Source organism: Corvus kubaryi, unplaced genomic scaffold (assembly GCF_017639235.1).
Source record: "Corvus kubaryi isolate FWS band 111438036 unplaced genomic scaffold, C.kubaryi_AGA036_p1.0 37341, whole genome shotgun sequence".
NCBI lineage: Eukaryota > Metazoa > Chordata > Aves > Passeriformes > Corvidae > Corvus > Corvus kubaryi.
In genome coordinates, this window is record NW_024581112.1 from 5,745,216 (window position 1) to 5,757,317 (window position 12,102).

The 12,102-nt window shown below is 42.9% G+C and overlaps 1 protein-coding gene across 2 annotated transcripts in view; it reads left to right on the top strand.

Moving 5' to 3' along the window:
* Positions 1-293: 293 nt before the first annotated feature.
* The window catches only part of GSK3B (glycogen synthase kinase 3 beta), a 149,309-nt gene continuing 137,500 nt past the window's right edge, over positions 294-12,102 (top strand). The window contains exon 1 of one of the 2 annotated variants that reach the window (XM_042031729.1): positions 294-734. In XM_042031729.1, the coding sequence (XP_041887663.1) occupies positions 647-734 (88 nt within the window). In that variant the 5' untranslated portion in view covers positions 294-646. The remainder of the gene's footprint in view (positions 735-12,102) is intronic. The other variant, XM_042031728.1, reaches the window with a different exon arrangement.

The following is a 12,102-nucleotide window of genomic DNA, read 5'->3' on the forward strand; positions in this document are numbered from 1 at the left end:
TCCCGCCGCCACCACCGGATCCTATTGCGAGTCGGTGCCGCATCGCCTCCGCTCGGCGGTGCCCCGAGATCCCTCCGCCGGGAAAAAAAAATAGTCCCGTTGCCTGCCGCCTCCCTCAGAGGCGGGGGGGAAGGAGAGGAACGGGGAGTGGGGAAGGAAGAGAAGGAAGAAAAAGAAGAAAAGGGAAAAAAAAGAGATAAAGCAAATAAAAGGAGAGAAACGCGGCGGCGGCGGGATCGGAGGAGCCGGGCCGCGAGCCTCCGCCCCATGTGACTGGCGCCCGGGGTGGGGGCAGCGAGGCCCAGCGAACCCCCCTCGCTCGGGAGCGGAGCCGGGGGGAGGCGGCTCTCGGACCCACCGGCCGGGAAGGATGGTCGTGTGAGGAGCGGGCGGCGTGAGGAGGAGCAGGAGGAGACAGGAGAAGAAGCAGCAGCAGCAGCAGCCGCCGCCGGGCGACAGAGACCGAGAGGGGAGGGGGCTTCCCCGGGGGGGGAAGGGGGGTCCCGGCGTTTCATGTGGCGCGTTCCACCCGTCTCCTGCAGCTGAGCGAGCGAGGGAGCGGCAGGCGGGCCCGCCGGGGCGAGGCGGAGGGCGAAGGCAGGAAGAGAAGAGAGGTGATCGCCGTTGGGGCAGAGCGGGAGAGACCATGTCCGGGCGGCCCAGGACCACCTCCTTCGCGGAGAGCTGCAAGCCGGTGCAGCAGCCCTCGGCCTTCGGCAGCATGAAAGTCAGCCGTGAGTATCCTGCCCCCCTGGGTGGCGGGGTGAGGGCCGAGGGAGCTGCCCCCGCCCTTCGCCCAGGCGGGGAGCGGCGAAGGGAGCCCGGCCCCAGCCCCGGCCTCGGCAGCTCCTTTCTCTCCCCTTCCCCCCCCCATTAACCTTGAATAGGCGCACGCCGCCGCTCCGTTCGGGGCCTGCTGGACGGAAAATCCCGGTGGGTTTGTCCTCGTCCTTAGCTCCTGGTCGCTGCCAGCGGCCTCTGGCTCATTAAAAAGCCATTTTCTCCCTCTTTGTGAAACGGATTGGGAGCTCCGTAGCCTGTATTTCCTTTTCATTGCCCCCCTCCTCCCTCCGAAAGGAGGAAACGAATTGCGGGCACACAGGTATGACCGTGACATTCACGTTCATTATGGTTTTTTTGGGTTTTTTTTAAGCACTCCTGGCTGTGAAGGGGAGAGAGCATGGAAGGTTTTTCCATGCACCCGTAGATCGGGTGTGAGCACCTTTTAGTCCAGCCCATTAGAAAAAAAAAAAAAAAAAAGGAGGGGGAGGGGGAGGGAAGCTTACAAAAGGTGTCTCTAATATCCTCCAGGCTCTGGTAAAATGCTCAGAAGAAGGCACAAGAAAATGTTCATTTTGAAATAACTACTCCATGGGCTCACATGTCACGCTTGGCATTCCTTTTCCAATTTTCTGATCAGAGGAATATTTTTAAGAATGAGGCCTTGTGCTTTATTCTGCATAGGCATGTCGGAAATCGTTCTTAATGTGTGTCCATTCTTCGTATTCTAGCTGTTGGAGTTAGCTGGTTTTATGTGAATTAAAAGTATGTATTAAACCTGAACAAATGTACAGTGCTAATACAAAAAGGCCTAGTTCTGAGTTGCTATAGATCAGCTTATCGTATGGAATTTCTTTAGTCCCGGTTTGAATATGTTCACATTAAGAACTGAATTGTTCTTCCAGATTCATTTGAACAGTGTAGTTTTCAGAGATATTTTCTTTTTTCTTACGGAAATGCGGGATGACATCTTTATGGGACCAGGAATGCTTGATAGGCATTCCCATTCGATTGATCTATTTGATACTCACGTAAAGCCACACCTGACATGGCTCTGTAGGTGCATGCCTGCATCCATCGCAGGGTGTTTCATGCCAAAGCAGTGGGAGATTGTGAGCTTTTTGACAGATGAGAAATTTTGATGGTTTTTTTGCACCGAAATGTCTTCCGCTGCGGTTGAAGCCTTGAAGAGAGCATTTGGCTCAGGGGCTGTAGTCCACCTTGTATCTGCATGATCAGTGTGCCAGCAGCACTCCAAAAACCATGGGTGCAGTTAACCCATATGAGCAGCATGACAGTGTAGCTTTGGTCAGGTCCAGCATTAGTATTTATTAAGGATTATTGATCTGTACGGAGAAGAACTGTGGGTGACTCCATTTTAATTTACTGGCTTATTTTATGTGCCTGTGGAATGAAAAGCAGGTCTTGTTGATCAGTGTTTCTGCAGGTGGCTGTCTAAACCAAGCAAGACCTTAACCTGTCATACTCAGCAACTAAATGTGTCTTATTCAGGCTCTACGGCTTGATTCTTGAAAGGTTATTGATGCTCCTTTTCCGTTTATTTGAGGTCAAAGACTAGACAGATGCTTGCCTGAGAACAGGGTGCTAACTGATGCAGACTAACAAGTTTGCAAATATGATTCAATCCCAAGTGTATAACACTGAGGGAGAAACAAAGGCCGTAACATAAAGCGCATGCACTTGTGATAACCCCCCCAGTCGCTCTAGTCATGTGCTCCTGGTCCTTCTGCTGTCTGGAAAAAAATGTCAGAACAAAGCAAGAGAACCACATTCAAGGATTCTGTGGGAAGTGCAGTTTCTATTTTCAGTTAATCCAGCCATGTAAGACAGCCTGGGAAGTTAACTGTTTGGTTTGTTTTTTTTTTTTTCCTCTTTGCTTTTTAAGTGAGAAAAATTCCAGGATGTCAAAAAAGGTTTTATTTTTCTGGTTAGCGGAGTCTTGGTAACATCTTATCACATGATGTAGCAAGCTATCTATTGCCAATGTGGAGTGCTTGTGTGGTGAACAGAGAATTTGGGCTGCTCTTTCATTTTGATATATATTTATAGGCCGATACTTACTTAACATTCTGAGCCAGTTTGAGTTAAAGCTGGGACAAAAGAGTCCTTGTGAGGTAGGTGAAAATTGATGGATTCGTATCTTCTGAGTGTCTGGGACATCTTGAGTGCCTCTGTCTTGGTGCGGGTCTTTTGGGAGCAAAACCTGACTTGTTTGATGTCAGCTTTTTTGCTCTTACTTGTAAGGAGGGGTGAAATCAAATGATGAACTCTTGCTGTGATGTCTCTGTAGCTATTGTTTCTCCTGGCTGAGCACTGCAACAGTTACCTAGGAAGGATGGATCCAAGTGATGAGGAAAAGGATTAATAAAATACTGGAGGAGGGTTCATTGTTACTTGTGTTTCCTGGGAGGAGCAGAACTAGAACCGTAGTGGGATTGCTCTTCTTCCCAAGGTATATGGGGAAGAGTGAGCAAGGATTTTTCATCTCTTTGCTGTGCAATTTATTAGGTTGAATATATGATAGTTTGTTCTCAGAAGTTGGTAATTGAATGAAGCATTGAATGGAAGGATGGGAGATTACCAACAACTGCTTCTCCTTTGGCTGTTGAGAAAGATGACTTCTCATGCATGCTGCTCTCATTGCTCTATAAGGGATGTTACAAGGGTTTTAACATCTCTGCAACAGTAGGAAGCCTGTGGCCTTCATGTATCTCTTTCAAGCCATACATCTGTCTTCTGAAATCTGACTATTTTTATTTCTCTATTTATATTTTGGTGGTTGTGAAATTACTCAACCATATGTATTTCTACACTGAAATAGTTCTCAAATAGGGTATTCTTTGTGCGGGTTTGTGTTGCTGGGTTTGTAGGCTTTCCCTGAACAAAAACAAAAGTGTGTGTACTCCTTGTGTTGAGCCTGTCCCTTAAAAGGAGGGAGCTAAGTTTCCAGTTTCCCACTTGCTGATATTATCAACCTGCTCATTATAGTATGAGAAGAGATAGGAGCTTGAAGTTTTCTTTTGTTCTTCACCTAGGTGCTCTTGTATTGCTTACAGATGTACGTTGTTTCTCAAATGGGACAAAAATAATCCTGAAATATAAAGGGTAGTCATGCAACACATGACCAAAAATATCTGTATAAAAATAGAAGTCTCAAAGTTTGCTGTTTGAGAATTTTCATCTAATGACTGTAGAATTGATTTTTTTTTTTCCTTCTCTGAGCTTCTGGGAAATAAGTGTTTCAAGTAACACCAAGTCCTTGCAGACAGCAGTACTTATTGTAACTGTAGCCAATTGTCTTGATGGTCTGCAGTAAATAATGTCTTGGCTAACACTTGCCATGAAGAGTTTTTTTGCTCCATGTGTGAGTGTCATGGGTCTGTAATTGGTTATGCAGAATTTGTCAACTTGGAGGGTGAGAAAGGCAATTTTATTTGCTTTAGCTAATGCTGATGTGGAACACATACTCTTGTTGCAAAATCTAAAGGACAATCTTGTAATAATTTATTTTGGACTCTCTGGAAGAATGCTACAGTGGTGCCAAACTTGGGATTTGTTGAAGTTTTTCTCTTCTTAGATTCACTGGGTTTTTTCTGTATTGTAAAATCTCCTGAAAACACAATAGTTTGGTAAGCCTATATTGCTGTGTATTGTTCACACAGAGCATGATAGCTCTTTAAAAGTGGTTCATGAAGAAATAGTCTCTGAGTTTGTTGCTCTCTTAGTAGCTATTCCACAAGCCACTACATAAGTGACTGTGTCTTAGGTAGCAGTGGTGTCTAGGTGACAGTTTAGTTTAATACTGTGCGGTGTCCAGGTAGGTGTGTGGGAAGAGCCTTGGAAAAGAGCACCCTGGGTGCCTTCAGTGAGAAGGAATGAGTGGGGCTGTTGAAACTGGGAGAACGATTGAGATAATACCACCTGGTGTTTCTCAACCCAGTTAGGGTAGGGCCCTCTATTGCTTTGATAGCAGTTTCTGCCTAATTGGTTTCTGAAACTGAAAGCTGCCCATCCTGCTTTCCTTGCTGGAGAGAGGAAAATCACTCCCAGAAGCCTGCTGAGCGTTATGTGTCTGGCTGTCGCTCATCCTAGCCCTGTCCAGCTTTCTGACTGCTGCTGGGTGAGCAGCTTTCCTCATTCCTAGATGGGAAAAAAATGCACTAAGGGGGTCAGCTAGTGAATGTGTGTGCCTGAATGAAAAGTGTTTCATGTTACAGTGCCCCAAAGTTGTGTCATGCAGTCTGAAAAGGAATAGAGCTGTCTGCTGTACTTAATTCTAATGCTGACAGACTCTTTCCTCTTTATTCATACTGTTTGGTAGTTGAGCATTCCATCTCTGTTCTGCACATTTCCTCATCCCTACACTGCTTCTTGGAGGTGATCTCTTGCATTACCCCTTGATTCACCTTCTGTATTTCCTAGCAATACTGGAAATGTCTTGTTCCCCTGTTTACACAGCAATGGCTTGTGGAGTATGTTCCTTGCCTGTATGCATCCTGGCTCTGGAAGTTGTTGTATGACTTCATTTGTTAACTTGATAGGTCCTTGTAGGTATCACAAAGCAGTGGCAGGGAGATAAGAAAAGGTGACGACCACCCCATGGCCTGAAGAGTTTCCCTCTACTGCCCCAAGAGAGTTCTTTAATTTTCATGTATTCTATCTTTAAGGGCTGTTTTAGATAGAATATAAAGGACTTTTCCATACTGGTGTTCAGTTTATTCATCACAGATCTTCACAGTGATACAAATCTGTGGGATACTGGCTGTTTCTATTCCCTCACCCCATGCTCTCTCTTAAACTGGATGGATGGGTGAAGATCCTGAAAGCCTACAGGGTATCTGTGTGCAAAAAGCCTGCAGTTAAAGCTTTGTGCTGCGATCAGATGTAACATTTTCTGAAATGAGTTAATGCTAAAGCCGTTCATTATTTGAATGCAGTAGATAAAATGTGCAAGGTGCTTGGAGAACACTTGGAGCCCCTTGGTTCAAGGTATTGGAGTATTTTTGTTTTAAATGACTGAGACCTGTTTTAAATTGCAAAGTCTGTTACCTCTGAGTTTCCAGAAGCTTCTATAGACATCTTAAAACTTGGACACTTTTCTGGAGTTTTCTCCCTTTTGATTAAAAAAAAAAAAAAATCCCAACAAAAAACTTTACTCTGAGGACTTTTAGTCACTCATAGCTAGTGTGGGAAGTGCTAAAGTGGCTGTCTCCTGCAGCAGCGATATGGCTGGTGGAGTTACTTGGCTGCTTTCTGAATTTAATGAACATCAGCCCGGAGCAGCCTTGAAAGACAAACAAAACTTTTAAAGTCAAGCAACTAGGGAAAGGAGATTGTTGAAAGTTTGAATGCTTCACAGAATACCCAAGTCCATGTGAAATCCAAAAATTTGTCTTTTCACAACTTTCAGAAAGCTGCACAAATAGGGGCTCTTTTATTTATGTATGTTGAAAATAAATGCCAGTTACAACATTTACAGGGTGACAAGAAAACACACTCTTTTGGCCATAAAGGCTCAAACCCCATAGTGTGTTGTACAGGTCAGACCCCCTCTCTTCAGATGGAAAACCAGGAACTCCCTTGTTATTTCTCATCCCGTAGAGACTGTTTGCAAAGTGCTGCATACTGCCATCGGGGAGGTGGATGTTTGGAGGCATAATGGTCTATACCACTTTATATTTTTTGAATTGGTTTAAAATGAAACCGCTTCAGTGCACTGTAGCAGTCTGATCTTGAGGTGAGAAAGGTGTGAGATACGGTAGCAAGATGCAGGTCTGTGAGAAATGGCTACAACGTCATAGTCACCCTCAGACAACTGTTCCTGGTCAGTGCTGCTGTATCTCATTAAACAGAAGCCTGAAATGAATCTCTACCTGAAGTTTTTGCAAACTTTGGATTTGGATAACAACTATTTGCTTTCACCACCTCTTCAAAATCCCTCCTGCCCCTGTGGGTAATGGCTTACCATGCCATAAAGAGAGGGTCATTATTTATGTGTTATCCATGAAAACAGTGCATGTTTGACTCAGTCCTGTATTCTGCAAGTGCTGCTGTGTGATGTTTTGTCAGGGCAGTAGGAGAGGTGAGATGATGGCACTGCAATAGAAATTGATGTTGGAGAGCTTACTGAAAGCAGTCCTATATCACTCTCTGAGAACTGTCAAAAATGTGGATGCCCAGAAGTCATACTGCTGTGCCTCTAAAAGAAGTGGACAGTGATTTGTTTGTATGTTCGGTGCTATCAAAGAATCTTTCATTAGGTGCTCTTGCCACAGATGACTTGTCTGTTGTTCAGAAAAGGAAATAAAGCAAAGGAGTTCACTCTGTACTTTTATCTCTTGCAGACAGGAAGTAGATCTAAGCATTTAAGGCAATTTGTGCTCTCACCTAGTCTGTCTTATAATGGAAGAAAGGAAAGTGGTAAGATAGCTTGTCAATGTCAAGAACTCTGGGCTTTTTTTTTTTTTTTTTAACAGAAGCCGTACAGCAGCAGCTCCTTCTGAAGGGATGGCTCCAGTCCTTGCCAGGAGCTTTGCTGCGTCTCTCTAGCAGGGACTGTGTATTCTCTGGCTTGGCCTCATCAGCTGAGGGAGGGTCTGTTAACTGTGTATCAGTACCAGTGTTTCCTGCACAAGTGAAAGTGGGCTGCCAGTTATCTTCTATGTTGATTATTTCTAGATGATTTTCAGGGTTTCTGTGTGGGTAATATGGAGTCAGGTCACCTGAAGGAGTAATGCTGTGGTGCCTGCCGTAGGAAATTCACTTTAGCTTGCACAGAAGCAAGAACATAACAGCTAAGAAAAATACAGCTATAAAGCTTTATTTGTAATATATCTGAATAGGGATGAGTGTCTCTTTCTTTCAAGGGTATAATGACCAATGTAGCATTGATGTAGTATTTTTGTGTCTGAAAAACGTCTCTTAAACTTGATATATCATAAAAATGTGTAGCAGTATAGTTACATTGCTTGACATGTCTTTTCAGGCAGTTGGACTGAGTTGGAGAAACATTTTAGTAGTCCAAGTGCCTGACAGTAGATGATAATAAGAGACCTGCTGATCAAAAGGGAAAGGGAGGATATTTCTCATTGAAGCCACTGGATAAGTAATGCTGTGGAGGGTGTATAGGCCTTAGAAATACTGGCCCTGCACTGTGCTGTTGTGTGTGCACAAGGATAAATGTTTGAGTGCAACTGCAAAAATTACCAGTCTTTTGGGTCAGAGCACTTAGAAGGAGAAAAGTTGGGTGTTGGCTCTGAAGTTATAACCAGAAGGGAAGCAGCAGCTGAATTTTTCTAAGCAAGGCAGACTTCTTACAACCACATCATCTCTTATGACTGTTTTAGTAGGAATATAATTCTTGTCAGATACAAGCCCTGTAGTTCAGAGTAACATCTTTTGCCAGGAATGCAGGCAATTGTTTAATTTTCAGACAGGCCAAGAATACGTTTTGCAGAAAGATAAACTGTGACTGTTGCTGCAGAGAAGAATTTGATTTTTCTTGCTGTGTAGAAAGACTATTTAGTCACAGTTGATAGTGCCAGTCTGGTTTTTTGATACACAGCCTCCTGTAAACTTTATGTAGAGTATACAATGCTATTTGTACCCCACCTCATCTGCTTAGTTGTTTTAAGTATCTGTTTTAAAAAAATAGCACAATGAATTGACCTGTATGAGTGGGTTTCCTAGAAGGGAGGAAGGGGTCACAAATTCATCGGCCTAAATGAACGGAATATTTGGTAGTTGGCCAAGTAAACGTGAATCATTTGGCACAGATCTGTATCCCCATGAATGAAGCCCATAGCCATAAATGTATTTCCCCAGTTTGTGGGGTTCAGTATCAGCATCAGAAAAAATGTTTTCTGCCTCGCTTAGAGAACGAAAGCTTTCTGGCAGGGCACTCTCTCTGCAGGTGAGTAGATGGAATGCTTTATTTTCTTTATATATACAATTGCTCAATTGAAAGCTAAAGAAGCGGAAAATGGTATTGTCCTTGAGAAGATCATATCTGTTGACCATTTCATTTCTAATCTTGCAGTCTTAATTATGATTGTGCGTACTGCCTTGGGAGCCACGGGTATGTATGGTGTCATGCACCACTGATGCCTTGCAGTCGCAAGTTAATGGTTTTTTTTCTGTGTTCCTCAGAGAATAGAGGAACCTTCCTAATCAAACTTCAGTTTTGGAGACTTTGGAATAGATTTATCAATATGTTTTAGTAACCACAATGAATCGCAGAGCTGATCTGAGCCTTGGGGAAATGTCTGAGGCCCATGGAAAGCTAGGGGATTTTTTCTGTTTGTCTGGGTTTTCTAGTGGAACAGCTATTGAATGTACCAGAGACAAAAGCATGATGTTTGTGTGGAGTGGGAGAACTTTACTATTCCAGAAATTGTGGACCCAAACTTCAGATGATAACGGGTCAGTGAGAGGGCAGGGAGGGCTTTAATTGCAGCCCCCCAAAAAAGGTACTGTCGGGTTTAGATTGAGCTCAACTTTAAACTTGCTCTTCCTAGATCAATGCAGTGGGCATGAGTTGGTTTGGGATTGTGTGTAGGTTCTTCAAGTGACATGGGAATGGGAGCTGAGTTCAATGGACTCTACATGTGTGAGTGAAGTTCACCAGCAGGAGTGTCTGAATGTCATTCAATCAATCAGAGCATGTTTTAGAAATGTGTTTGGCTTAATGGAAGGTCTTCTTAGGGTAGTGAGTGCTGCCAAATCTGCAAGTCTCTTCTAGTTCATGATAGACTCAACTTCAATGGACTGAAGCCTCCCTTCAGCGAGAGTCACTGGCTTTCAGTGTCCATGAATGCTGGCAAGGTTCAAGCATGACAAGTGACATGGGATCTCTGACAGCAAAAGAATGGCGCTGTTTTCCCAGGTGGTGCATTTGAAATGCCTGTGGGATTTTGGAGACAGGTATAGATATTCATGAGGCATCAGGCAACATTTTCTGGTTGGTGTTAATGCCTTGGCTTTAAGCATTAGCCTGTGGATTTTTTTTGTTTTTCAAATAACCTGGGTTATTTTTTCAGTGGTAATATTAGAGCAGCTCATGATTGACTGCAAATATTTATTACAGTGGGCCAACTCTAAAAGTGAGTAGTGCAGAAGTGTTTATGCTGTGTCTATAACTTTTAACAATTATAATACTTCAGAAATACTTACTGAAGCAATGACACTGCCTGCATTTCACAATATCTGGTGAAAGCCTAATTTTTATTCTTACCTTGTGGCATAATTGCAAAACAAATATTTTCTAGAGTTAGTTCAAAATGTACAGTATCTACACATGCCTTTTAGTTTTTTAGTTTATTCAGACATTGTGGGGTGGGGGGGGGTTGTTTATTTTGTCCTTTTGTCTTTTAAGTGAAGAGCAAGTGGCATTATGAAGGAATTCCTGGCAGACTAATTCAAAATCAGTAGATTCTAGCTGAGAAAAGGCATGGTAATTTGTCCTCTAGCAGCTCCTTTTACTCTCTCACTTTTTACATGTGAGTATAGAGACGCACACACATACATTGTCGGAAATGTGATGTGGAGGGGAGGAGATGATCTCGAGTTCTGAGATCTGGAATTTAAACCTGGGCCACATGTGAAGGCTTCTGCTTTAAAGTCTTTACAGACTGTTCTACATGTATGATTGCAAAAGTTTATCTTTACATGCAAAGGTGCTCATGGCATTCTTGTCTGAGTATCTGGGAAGACTGTTAAGATGTAGGTTTTAACTTGCTCACTTTGATTACTCACGCTTCCTGTGCAATCTTCTGTGCTGTGGTGCTTTTACCTCTCCCAGTGTTCTTGTGCACCGCTCTGCTTCCAGTGAAGTTCCAAAGCAGTGGTGCACTGGGGTTTGCTGCTGTATGGGTTTATCTGCAGAGGTGAGCAGCCCTCATCTAGTACTTCACAAGTATGCCTTACACCCTTCAGGCTTAAGATACGGTAGTGGGGGAAAAAATCCCCCAAAGCCAAGGCTGCTAGGGGTGACATCTCTGTCTGGTGTGCAAAATATTTTTCTGGGAAATATGAGGAAGAAGCGTATGGAAAATGTATCAGTAGTCCGTTAAACTGTGGAACTGATGCAGGGTGCTTATGAAGTAAGGAGAACAAAAAGTTGATGGGTAGGACTCAGCTTTCTTGAAGACTGCTGTAGATAGGGTATTACAGTTTTCCTTTGAGACTACAGATGCAAGTTTTCATGACTGCATTTGAAAGCCCTGTGTTTTCTAAGTATAGTAGAGAATAAAGGCAAGTATTTCTAAAAATTCAGTTAATGTCCCGGATTTTGTCAGGAAAAGTAGTTAATACTGGGATAGGGAATTTGTCCACAGATGAAGATGAATAATTAGCTTTCATTTGACACTGAAAAGAGCATATGTTCCTGAACTCCTGGAGATTTGTTCATTGAAATCCGTTGAATTTCTCTGGATGTGCTTTGTGCTGTTTAACTTTGATTTCTTATATTGTCTGTTTTAATATGAAACCATCTCATACTTAGGAAATGTGCAGTGAGTCAAATAGTGATTATTTGATCATTTCTGTTTTCTACAACTTCTTCAACCCTAGTATATGGAGTTACTCTGTGTGTGGGAACAGCTTTGCCATATATATTACTAGTTTTTGTGCTTAGGTGGAAAGTAAGTCATTAAACATTAAATATACCACTACCTCGAAGTACCTTTCCCCCATTTTAAAATGAAAATACGAAGAGCTATTGCAATAATTCTAGCATTCTTCCAGATTTGTAAATTATATCTGGAATGTTCTCCTTTGTCAAATGTACCTCTTTGGATGTCTGGAGGTAGGCTATATAGAGTGTAACTCTACCAATGTGAAAAATCTAGTGAAACTATAGTGACATTATTGGAAGCTGGGCTGTCTAACATGAGAGTTGGTGTTCCTACTGAAAGTTCAGGAGTGTATTAGCTTCTGTGGTGGACACAGAAAGGTAGGCTAGTACAGTTATGAATCACTTTTGCTTCAACTTGGCATAGGATTAAGAAAAAAAAATACTCCTTTGTGCTACTAGCATAAATAGCTGAAAACCTCCAGAAGTTGTTCAGAAATGCCCTTTTAAAAAATATGGTGCTCTTCAGATTCTTACGAAGTGACCCATCCCATGGCTGTTCTTTGAAGAAAAGGATGTGTAGACCACATAAATGAAACCTCTTAAAAGGAGATCAGCCATGGATTGTGCTGGTAAATGGAGTCAGCTATGTGGCATGAAAGTGCTTGTTTAAAAACATACCATCTACTAAAACATTTAAATGTCTACTTTTATGGAATACTGTTAATTTT